This window comes from Callithrix jacchus, chromosome 2, assembly GCF_049354715.1.
Source record: "Callithrix jacchus isolate 240 chromosome 2, calJac240_pri, whole genome shotgun sequence".
Lineage (NCBI taxonomy): Eukaryota > Metazoa > Chordata > Mammalia > Primates > Cebidae > Callithrix > Callithrix jacchus.
Window position 1 is genome coordinate 120,097,066 of NC_133503.1, and position 12,165 is coordinate 120,109,230.

General features: G+C 35.2%; 1 protein-coding gene across 13 annotated transcripts in view; it reads right to left on the bottom strand.

Moving 5' to 3' along the window:
- The window catches only part of ADGRV1 (adhesion G protein-coupled receptor V1), a 602,786-nt gene that overhangs the window by 509,485 nt on the left and 81,136 nt on the right, over window positions 1-12,165 (bottom strand). For all 13 annotated transcript variants that reach the window (XR_013532585.1, XR_013532586.1, XR_013532587.1 and 10 more), the window contains 9 exons: window positions 12,034-12,160; window positions 11,756-11,941; window positions 10,812-10,992; window positions 9,921-10,084; window positions 8,706-8,829; window positions 7,406-7,672; window positions 3,375-3,501; window positions 2,536-2,753; window positions 1,151-1,894 (listed from right to left, as the gene is read on the bottom strand). Coding sequence is in view for 10 of the 13 variants with exons in the window: in XM_035291223.3 (XP_035147114.2) it covers window positions 1,151-1,894; window positions 2,536-2,753; window positions 3,375-3,501; window positions 7,406-7,672; window positions 8,706-8,829; window positions 9,921-10,084; window positions 10,812-10,992; window positions 11,756-11,941; window positions 12,034-12,160 (2,138 nt within the window). In the remaining 3 variants the exon portion in view is untranslated. The remainder of the gene's footprint in view (window positions 1-1,150; window positions 1,895-2,535; window positions 2,754-3,374; window positions 3,502-7,405; window positions 7,673-8,705; window positions 8,830-9,920; window positions 10,085-10,811; window positions 10,993-11,755; window positions 11,942-12,033; window positions 12,161-12,165) is intronic.

A 12,165-nucleotide genomic window follows, 5' to 3' on the forward strand; every position in this document is an offset into this window, starting at 1 on the left:
TTAAGTTTTAAATTTTCATTTATCTGTACATTTATAATACACATACTTATATATTTTTATAATATAAAGTGTACTGCAGTTTAATAACTTTATATATGCTGTTAAACTTATCTTTCCAAGTTACAAATTACAAAAATATTAAGTTATTTGCAGTAAGCCAGAGAAAAAAACAGCAGTTCCCACTTGCCCCAATCTTTTCCATTCTCATTCTACCAACACTACCATCACTAAAAGAATCAAGGCTAACAGATACTTGTAGGTGTCTGTTATTCACACAGCCAAAAATTAAATAATACCACAGAGTGCTGTAAGCACAATCCATGGGATTGAAATTGGTAGGTATGTGCATGTTTCTTTGGCCTATTTTTTTTCTTTTCCCCTCTGGGGAAAAATACAACCAAATAACTAATGTAAGAGGTTCCGAGGAAAACACTCTATTAAGCTCTATTCTATCTTCCATTCAATATAAAAAAGAATGAAATCATAGGATAGAGGGGCTGAGAGGGAATGGTGACTATAATGCAGATAACCAGTATTTGTATGCACGCACACACAAATGTGCTTCTTGAGGAATCAGTACATGATCTAGTTTAAAGACAAAAACGATTATCTCTTTAAAGCACTCCACAGAATTCACCAAGTTACCTCCTGATAGTATAAACCCATAATCTCTTTTCACTGTGATGTGATTTTTCTCTCCTGCTTTCTTTTCAACCTCATGCCCACCACCCTCTACCTCCAGCAATACTGAACTAGCAGCAGCTCCCCAGATACAACACATTGTTTCACATTTCTATTCCTTTGTTCATTCCTCTGCCAGGAATATCACTCCCCATCCCTCCTACTATCCGCAGAAGAACAAATGTTCCTCTTTCATTTTTCTCCTTTCTTCCTACAAGGTATCATCATGATATATTACACATCTCTCTGCTAGTACTTATTCCAGGTTCTTCAAGTCCAAAACTGTCTGATTCATTTCTGCAACACTCAGCATAGAATTTATCATGATTTTGGCAGGCTTTGATTAAAGAAATTAAACCAATGCATAAGTAGAGTTTCAAAAACATGTTAGCATTTTTTTATCTAAATTTTAATGAAAAATTTTAGACACTTCAAATTTCAGTGTCTTAACTGTGATGATGACCCTCACCATCAGTAATGGCTTCTCCTTTCAGACTCTTGATTCCCCTTGGCATTGGATGTCCATCCAGGTAGAATTCGATTATACCATCATCCAGGATAATTAGTAGATGAAGCCAAATACTTTCTTCTAAATATTTCATGACTGTTGTCTTGGCAATGTATGTAGCATTGGAACCCAAAGTTTTATAATGAAGGGAAAGTGTCACATGGGATTCATTTGTTTGAATTTTTACCCCGTAGTAGATGCTTCCATTACCATCGTCCTTTGCTAAAACGAATCCATTCGTATTGGCGTTGGGCATTACCCAAGCTGAGAATGTAAAGTTGGCGATTGTATTATTCCTGGAGGGATGGTATTTTGGACTAACAGTCCCAAATGCACCCTCTAGTCCGCTGAAGTACAAAGCATCTGTTCCACTGTGGTGATGCCGCATGTGCTGTTGTAAATGCACACTGGTGGGGAAAATTCCAACCAGTAAAAAATCTATCATTGGTGGCAAACCAGCAGGGAACTCACTGGACAGTATTTCCCAGCCCAGTCGTACATTACCAAACACACCCTGTTGTCTCAAAATAATGAAGTTAGTAATATAAGACATATCATCTTCAGACAGGACATCTTCTGCCACTTCTCTCTCTAAACACTCTGAATCCAAGATGAAAACTCCAAAGGGATCATCATTAAATGGAATCATTACTGTCACCTGGAGGTTAGTTTCTGCTAGTTGGCCCCCAGGACCCGGGGATCCACCTGTAATAAGAAAATTTATTAGTGAGGAGCTAGAATTTCAAGTATTTTCTAGTATAATCTGAGGAAAACAGAATTTGTTTAGCAGACAAATTTCTGGTTAAGTAATTTACTCATTATCAATGAACAATAGTGTCACCATTGGCTTTCACCACATTTTAGGGGCATGAAATAAAATAATATTAGTTCAGCATAATTTTATTGATAATCAGTCAAGCCTGAGGAGAGCATATGAACTAGAAAGGTTTGATTCTGTGCTTAAAACCAAAAGTGATGCAAAAATTCATTGCTTAAATTATGACACAAAAATCAAGCTTTAAGCTTCCATGAATCTTTATCTCCTACCTTCCATTAATGTCTTATTAAAGACACTATACTTGGTGTGCAGAAAGTCTATTTGCAAGTTAGAGGATGGATATAGGCCTCCATCCCTAAAACTAAACTAAACTAAGATATCAAAAAAGTGAATGTTAAGAATAACACTTGAATCAAGAAGGGTATTTTGACATTTCAAATCAGATAGTCATGACACAAATACTTCACCAATTACATTTTGTATATGGCTTTAATTATTCAGGTATAAAATATAAAATTTAGTATAAATAAGACATGGAAATAAAATAAGACACGGAAAAACACAGTACCTGAAATGTTTACAAGTTTTAAAACATAAAATTCATTGAATTCAGGAATTTCATCTGGAAAAGCATGGAGAATGATCGGTTTTGCTTCTTCTCCCTCCATGAAGTTAACAGCTCCTGAAGTTTCATAGAACTCCTGTCCAGGCTGCAAAGCAGAACCATTCTGAAAGAGCTGCCAAGACACAGAAACACCACCAAAGCATCCTCGGTGTCTCAAAATCCTACGAAATAAATTAAAGAAAATTTATAAGTAGCGGATCTTACTGTCTAACGAGAGCTTCCTGTGTTATCAAGGATATTTTTACTATCTATCATCTTTCAATAAACAAGGCAGCTAGTTCTACTAAGCAAGCTATGAAGAATTTCATGGGAAGAGAAGAATGAGGTAGAAGGTTAATAAAGAGAAGCAGTCTGAAAAGTCATGTCTTAAAAATCCAAACTGAAATATAACTTCCAAGCTCCATCACAAAATACTACATGACAGTTGTCAAAAGTTTTTCAAAAGCTAAGTACAGGGTGGGAGTAGTCACATATCATCTGAGAGAAGAGTTTCTAATGAACTTGGATAATTCAAGCTTCTCAGTCTCGTGAAGGATTGAAGTTTGAATGAGGGAGGTGAGGAGAATAATTTCTGCTTGCCAGCTGAAGTTTTTTCTTTTTTTTAAGATAAGTGGCAACAGCATAAACAAAATTTACCACTCATTCAGACAACCAACTTTGAAATTACTCAATTCTTAAATTCTTAAATTTTGAAGGATTAACAATATTTCAGTTTTTCACATACTTAATGGTTTTATTTTATTTCATTCAATTTTAAATTTGCCTTCTCTAAATATGCTTACCAAAATGCATTAGTCTGTCCTTCTTCCACTGCTTTGTCTATGGGCTCCAAAGAAAAAATGCCATTTGGGTCATCATTAGCTTCAATTATTACTGTAGCTACTCCATATTGATATATTACTGTATCACCTAGATTAAAAATAGAAAAGTCAAAATAACAGAGAGTAGCTAACTTACTATTAAATATATATTTTTTAATTAAGAAATTTATAATTCAGTTCACATTTTTAGCAAGAATTCCTCACTGCAGGTCAAACAAATGCAAAATACTGCTCCATATTTCCAAGATATTTATGTACACACACATATATACAAACATACATACAAAGAAAGAGATGGCTACATAAATTCAAGATAAAATAGCTCCTATTTTGTTTTTTAGTTACAAATGAACTAAATGAGTCTTGTTGAAAAACTCACTTTTCATTTATTAAAACTCATTTATTAAAATGAGTTTTATTGAAAAACTCACTTTTCTTCAAATAGGAATATAGCTTCAATAGCTTACTTAGAAATCAAAAATATAATTTCTTCCAATTTCAAATTTTTAAGGGATATTATTTTATTTCATAAAATTAATAAAGGATTACCCAATAACATAAAAATACTACTGCCCATGTTCACTGGAATCACTGGCCTTAGGGATCCCCTTTATACCTCTGCCTTCGGACAGCAGAGTTTGATCTGGTTGTACATAAAACAAAGCAATCACCACGGTTTTGAGCTTGCTTCCTTTCTACTCCAGTTCTTTGCACAGCATGTTGGCACTGCTACTTCCCTGAAGTCCTTATCTCTTCATCTTTACTCCAGCTGTTGCATAGGGGAGCAAGTCCTTCCCATCTTCACTCACCTAACTTGTCCCTCCTGAAAACCCACCTCAAGCAATAAATCTTCCAGGAATTAGTCCTTGAATCCCCAAATTAAGTGAAGCGCCTCTCCAGTGTGCTCTTATGGCACTTTGCTCTTTGTCGGTCTATCATAACAATGATCATATTATACTGGGACACACATACACATACAGACATACACACACAATTTTACTATACAATCCTTGGACAAATGATTCTTATTCAATTCATGCCCTGAAAAAAATAGATGCTCAGTAACTGGTGCACAGAATTTATATGCTGATGAACTGACGCAACTAACACTTTCAAAATTAGATGTATATAATACCTACAGCTAAAATTATAGAAACAAATTATATATAGCAAACCAGCTCATCAAAACAATTATACAAATATATAACTATACTCAACTTCACTTGAAAATTCAATGGAAAAAAGACATAAAAATAGTAAAACATTGTGTAGAAAATGCTGACAATAAAGAGTGTATAATAAAATCTAACAAAAATAACAAAACCTAATTTTGGCAGGGTTGTATTATCACGTGCATTTGTAATGCAACATGTCCCAGGTGGTGCTGAAAATTCATTGTGTTTCTCTGCAAGACGAACTGGGAATATTTAACAAGGGCTTGAAGGATGGCCACATCCTTTGATTCAATATCAGAGCATATGCTCTAAATGATAAGTATCAGGCTAAACAGTCACTGCCAGCACTAGGTCATGTCAGAGATGCTGTCTCTACAGAGTCCCATCATGGGCCCCACAAGTCCTTGATGTTTCCACATCATAATGGAGGAAACAAAGAGGAAAAGAGCTGTTACAAGTTCTAGAGATTTTTGTCATCTGAGCCTTCTTAACTAAAGTAATTGGATTTTTAAATGCCATCATTTCTGAAAGTATATTAAAGTCAAATGCAGCAGCAGTACAGGTAACACACATACCTCAGCCCAATAACCCAATCACGTCTTGTGTTCTCCCTCTCTCTTTCTCTCAAAATGAAATGTTTATATATATACATACATACATATATATACACACACACATACATATATATATACATACATACATATATATATATACATATATATATATCTGCAATAACATATTTCATAGAACAAACTAACTAAACTCTTTTTCAAGAGCCAATTTCCAGCTGAGCACAATGGCTCACACCTGTAATCTCAGCATTCTGGGAGGCCCAGGCGGGCGGATTGCTTGAGGTCAGGAGTTCTAGGCCAGCCTGGCCAACATGTCGAAACCTCGTCTCTACTAAAAATACAAACATTAGCCAGGTGTGGTGGTGCCAGCCAATAGTCTCAGCTACTCAGGAGGCTGAGGCAGGACTTGAACCTGGGAGGCAGAGGTTGCAGTGAGCCAAGATCATACCACTGCACTCCAGCCTGGGTGACAGAGTGAGATTCCATCTCAAAAAAAAAAAAAAAAAAAGTCAATTTCCATACTGTTTACAAGAGGTTCAGAATGTTTCATTTATTATTTAACTACATTGACATTTTTTTTCCTAACGATAGTTTAACCATGGTGACTTTCTGAGATAAAAATTTTTACCAGAATCACACTAAGAAATGTCATCAAGAATTTATTTCTAGAGTAAATTCTGTTAAGATATTGTCACTCCGTCATCGCTTTTCTATACTTCACAGTAAAACTTTGTTTCCCACTTTTACTTCACTAAAATTATTTTTATCTGTAGCAATTCCTTTCATTTAAATTTTACAATGATTGGATTCACCAAATATTTTTAGTCTACATAAGATCTGAAGATGTTTTTTGCAATTGTGAAATTGCTCTTGTGGCTTTTTTTTTTTTTTTTTTTTTTTTTTTTTGAGACGGTGTCTCACTCTATCGCCAGGCTGGAGTGAAATGGCACGATTCCGGCTCACTGCAATTTCCATTTTCTGGTTTTAAGCAATTCTCCTGCCTCAGCCTCCTGAGCAGCTGGGACTACAGGCATGTCCCACCACGCCCAGCTAATTTTTTTTTTGTATTTTTAGTAGAGACGGGGTTTCATCATGTTGGCCAGGATGGTCTCGATCTCTTGACCTCGTGATCCCCCTGCCTCGGCCTCCCAAAGTGCTGGGATTGCAGGTATGAGCCACCGCGCCGGCCATGCCCTTGTGGCTTCTTCCTAAAAGTGAAATTTTCCTCACAAGATAATAGTTTTTAGTTTTAACGTTTTTGTGTGTTTTCTTAGTTAAGCTATGTGAAAAATGAGAGGCAGAGAAAAACAAAAGGAGAAAAAGAGGAAGGGGAATAGAAAGACAGCAATCGAGAAGGTCAAAGAGATAGGGAGAATGAAAAACACAGCTAAAACAGTAATTAAGAGATCTCTTCCTCTTTCTCTTTCTAAATCTTTCAGTCCAAAAGGCACAAGATGGAACACATGTTGGCAATCCACTGAGGGTGGCAGGGAGAGCACCACAGTGACCTGATGCAAGCATTAGAGCTCATGAGGGCATCTCTGGGAGAACACACACTATTGTATTCAGGGTGATGAAGCATCATATCTTTAACTTACTCTCAAAAGGTTCAAGGGGGAAAAAAAAAGAAATATCAAGGGAAGCTAATAGGCCTTTCCAATTTACAGACGAAAGAGCCCAAACATTCTCAAAACCCAAAGAGTGAGGTCAAAACGTCCTGTTTCATTTATAATATGGAGAAGAAGGACAAGCACATCTTTTTTCCGTTGCAAACTGTCATTCATTCTGGCTATGGTTCCAGAGAATTATCAAACAATTGAGGTTAGCTGCCTACAGAATTAAGCTTCCCAACCAAGTGTGCCAGCACCCTTCTCCAAGAAAAATGCTACAGGATACCCATCCCTTAAGTGGCTGGGTGACTAAGCAATGCCTAGGGAAGCCATATTCCCAAGGCCTGTTACTTTTAGCAGTAAGAATTCACTTCCTTATATGTCGGAATTTTCTATTTGTGCCATATTGTAAAGAGAAGGTTAAAAAGGATGCCATCAAGTATACTAAATACGTAAATGTTCAACACATATATTCCTCACCCCATTTCTCAAGAAAGCAATGAAACAATTTTGCCCTTGAACAGTTCAAATATAGTTAGGCCCTGCTTGTCCTCATTATTGGACAGTAGTGCTTAATTTCATCTTATTAAAGCACTGTGGCAGATCTGCCATTAAAAAAAGCATAATTTACTTACCTGTTGAATTAAAGAGGGTGATATAAAAAGGTTCATCTGTTTCCGGGATACCATCTTCATTAACAAATATGGATATGCTCTGCTCTCTACTTCCAATCTCAAAAATGAGTGTTTCTCCTTTTTCAACAGGAACAAAATCTCTTTCTCTTGCAGTAGCCTTCCCATCCATGGTAGCATACTGGACTGTGCAAGTCACATCAATAGATCCATTTCTGAGGACTGTAAAGTTGGCAGTCTCACCTTCCTGAACCCTCACTATACGAGGTTCTGAAATATCCACAAAGAAAGAATATGTGAGCTTTTCTGATTCCATCACATATTTTCAGATCACATTGTGCTTCTCCCTGCCCTCCATGAGAGAAGCCTTCTACCGTGTCTTTGCTAAAATAATTAGCTGTTCCCAACTCTGACATGAGTCCCCTCTGATTACTTCAACAGCCAATGGTTGTCCTCTCGCCTTAATTCCTACAAAATTCATTATCTTCAACATTGAATTTGTCATCAAATTGCATGCTATTTCAAATCCTTTGCTTACTATTTCATAAATCTCATTTCCAAGTTGAGGATTTAACTTCCTTGAGAACAGGCGCAGAGGTCTTATGTTTTATATTTGTCACAGCAGTTACCAGAAGTTTGAACACAAGGCTAATTCATTAAGTACACATTAACTGAAGGTTAAGAATGTGAATCAATAAAATATAAAAGGTTTAAAAGATTCCTGCATTCGGTAAATTAACCTATGTATAGATGACAAAAAGGATTCAAGAAAGAATTAGACATAAACCATTTCATAAACAAAACTAAAAGATGCTTCAGGTAGCAAAAGACAGCTCTAAATAAAGCACTAAAGTGGCAAAATGAAAAAACTTTAATTAATATTTCCATTAAAGATTAGTTATTATAGTACATGGCCATCCATTAGGCACAATACTCAGCTCCTTCTAACACATAATCTAGCCCTGAACCAGCTAGACTGTGTATTAGAAGAATCACATGGAGAAGTGTTATTTTCTGCACAAAAGAAAAAAAATACCCAGAAATGTGAAAGTGGGAAAATGATAACAAAACAGTACTTATTTTCCTTTGCTTCAGAAATTTTTTTAAAGTATTTGTTAAAACTTCAAATAGATTAAATAACCCTCAAGTGAGTCATAAAATCCTATTTAAACAAGCATCAATTGCACTTTATTGAAAATGTTCAGTGAAAAAAATTGCTCTGTGTGTGTGTGTGTGTGTGTACACATATATATATACTGCTTAAGAAATATGTAAGCTCATTCAAGTAAGACAGCAATACCACCTGCAAAATAAATAGGGTCATCATTTCTTCTAATCCTCAGAGTTGCAGTTGTTCTGTTTCCCACTTTAGCTCCTCCAGTGGCATTCAGTAGGATAATGGTAAATTCTTCCGTTTCTTCTGGAATCTTTGGAAAATGTTACATGTTTTAAGTCAGGTGACTTATACATATAAATTACATTATATATTCTTAAATTATTGAGGTTTTTTTTAAGCACCATTAATACTGCTATTATTCATTTCCTTTTCTGAGGCAAAAACCTTCCCTAACATATTCAGACAAAACTCAGTCCACCCCCAAAACTATTTTCATCTGCATTCATACAAACAGCCACTTTATTTAGACTATGAAATTAAATGGAAATATAGATATTTTGCCTTATATAAGCTAAAAACAGATATACCAGAAAGGTTATTTCTGTAGGAAAATGGGAAACATGTAGATTTTTAAGATGAAACATAAAAATCACTTTTTGAACACTTAAGAGCAGAGTTTGTCATAGTAAATAATGCTCAGCCAGCTCACAAGGCCTCTTACAAAGCTTACTAAAGTTTCAACTGCATAGGTCATACAGGCCTTACTCCATGCCCTAACAAGATTTGATTCCCCATATTTCTGAGCCTAAATGGATACCCAGGTGAACAGTTTATTTTTCACTTCATCCCTCTGAACTGGTGTTCTCACCCAAACAAAACAGAAAGGTGTTAGAATTTTGTCTCTTGAGGAATGGGTCTGACAGAAAGGGGATCGGCCTCCACAGCTGTTCTAAGTGCCGCTCTCCTCAGAAAGGTTCACTCCCTGTTGTTACTAAGATCTTTCACTTTACTATCAGACAGAAAAAACACCATGTTTGGTCCATGACTCATATGGCCCTGTGTCTTGATGCTGAGATTGAACCATAGAACATTTGATATATGGCCTTGCCTTCAAAGGGACTAAATACAAGCCGAGGGCTTCACCTCTTCCACAACTAAGAATCCCTGATACTGGATACATGAGCAATGTCACTGCCACTGTCAGTTCTAGAGTTCAATATGCCTTCAGAGAAACCAAAAAATAATACTGCTCTTTTGGCTTATGGTCAGACACTGTCACATCTGAGTTCTTTATCACAAACTTATATCACAAAATATACTACCAGATGCTTAATTATTTAATAAAAAAATATTATTGAACAACTACCACAAGTAAGGTAGAAAGTTATAAGCAACATTTACCTCATCTGGAAGGGAGTAAATGGTGATATTTTTTGAAAATTCCTTATCTCCAAAGACAATAGTCCCTTGTATGGGAAATACATCTTGCGTAAAGTCTGGACTAACCACCCATGATACGCTAACATCACCAAAGTTGCCTCGATTTCTTACTACATCATAAACAGCTGCAAAATAGAAACATACTTAATATATGTGAACACATACTAAACTTTAAAATGATGAGTAAAGAAATTGGTCAAATAAACAAAAATAAAAACAACACCTCTTTTTAATAAAAGCCCACTATTTGCTTAACACAGCTTTTAAGGTACACATAAAAATATATTAGCCTGTTCCTCCCTCTGTAGGTATATAATTAATAGAATAAATGGACTCAATCTTTTCTAGTTTGTGAATTTAGAAGTCAGTCGGCATGGGAAACAGAATGATAATGAATTAGGCACACCTATCATAAAGTCCTGTGAGGATATCTGCTAAAAGCAGTTATAGAAAGCCACCAGCTCTAGTGTGGTTTCCTTACGCAGACAGACACGGCTCTAAAAATAAAATATTTATCATTTCCTGTCATCTCAATAGTTCCCTAGCAATAGTTCTTAGTTTTAAGGTTCTCCCTATTTGGATGGACTTGTGCTTGGGTGTTTGAGTTGCACTGCAGATGCTTAATTAGTATCAAAATATAACTGAAGTCATCAGTATCATCTCTATACTATGTGAGAAATATAAATCATGATCCTAAATATGACTCTAAAAAAATTCTTCACTATGTGGAATTTCTAAGGCAGGGTGAGCAACTGGAAATAACTAGCTAATAAAGAAATAACTAAATATATATACATATATATATTTCTTCTTCAGTAAACAGAAAACAATATAAGATACAGAATAAATTACCACTATAGATATCATCTCCTTTGCTTTCATTTATCATCACAATTAGATCATCAGAAACAAATTCTATAATCCCATGAGGATCATCGTTTTTCAGAATCGTTATATTGACAATGGTAGCACTTCCCAACTTGCTTTCCCGTTCTCCATGGCTGCTGAGGACTACCCAGTAGTGTTCATCCAACTAAAATGAATGTGCCAAAGTGGGGAAATTATAAAGTTGACATTTTCAAAACAAATTAAAAACTATAAATATTCAAGAATATTATATACTCAAATTTTCAGAAATGTATAACTCACTAAAAGGACAAAAGAGGTGATATTATTCCTTAAAAAATTAGCATTCTCCTGTCAATTAAGAGACACCAGAAATATGTATACATTGCCCAAAAAGAGACAGAGAGAAACAATGATATTACTCTAAAATGATAAGAAAACTGAATGTTATCACTGATGATCTAGTCATTTAAACTTACAGAAGTGAATAAAATAAAATTAATTTAAGAGCTACACATGCATTGGTGAGTAAGCATAATTGAACTATACTTGGTTCCATAATATAAAATTCAAATTTCTTTTTTTCAACAAAATAATTCTATAGCAGAATTTCTTCAGTTCAAAACCACATCATTAAACGTTCAGTCAATACATATTACTTAAAGGAAGCCTTAACATAAATAAAGCCAAAAGGGGATGAAAACTGATCATACACTGAAAGTCTAAAATTGTTTGGTATTTTTTATGTGGGACAAAAATACCATTTTAATTTGAATGAGTCTTCAGTTTTTAAACTTTTGTTAAAAATTTTCCAAATCTATGTACTTCTCAATCTTTTCTTGCCCACCTCTTTCCTGTCTCTTTGCCAATGTTCAAAATATTTATATTCATAATATACCAAATACTATCAATCTTACAGAGAAATACAAAGAAAAAATAAAGTCCCATACCTCTGGTATCCCATCCAATCTTGCTAGTAAGGTGATCACTATCTCCCTTTCTCCAGGTTTAAATTCTAGCACTCCCGTGTTTCCATAGAATTCATTGCTATCTCTTGGCTCTACTCGGTAGTGTAGAAACTGCTTAACAAGGGACCCCCTTGATCGGATGATGTGGAGCTCTACAGATTCTCCTTCCTTTAAAAAAAATCCACAAAAGTTGAAATTCTTTGAGATCATTCTTCTGAAATTATGAGCAGGGAATAAATGGAAGTTTTTTTCATACTTACTTTTATAACATAGGGTCCTCTGGAAGCAGGAGAAAACTCAAAAACTCCCCCAGGGTCATCATTTTCCAAAATAATTAGGTCACGGCTAGTATATCCAGATTTCAGCACTTGATTTTCTACGTTAACCCTAGA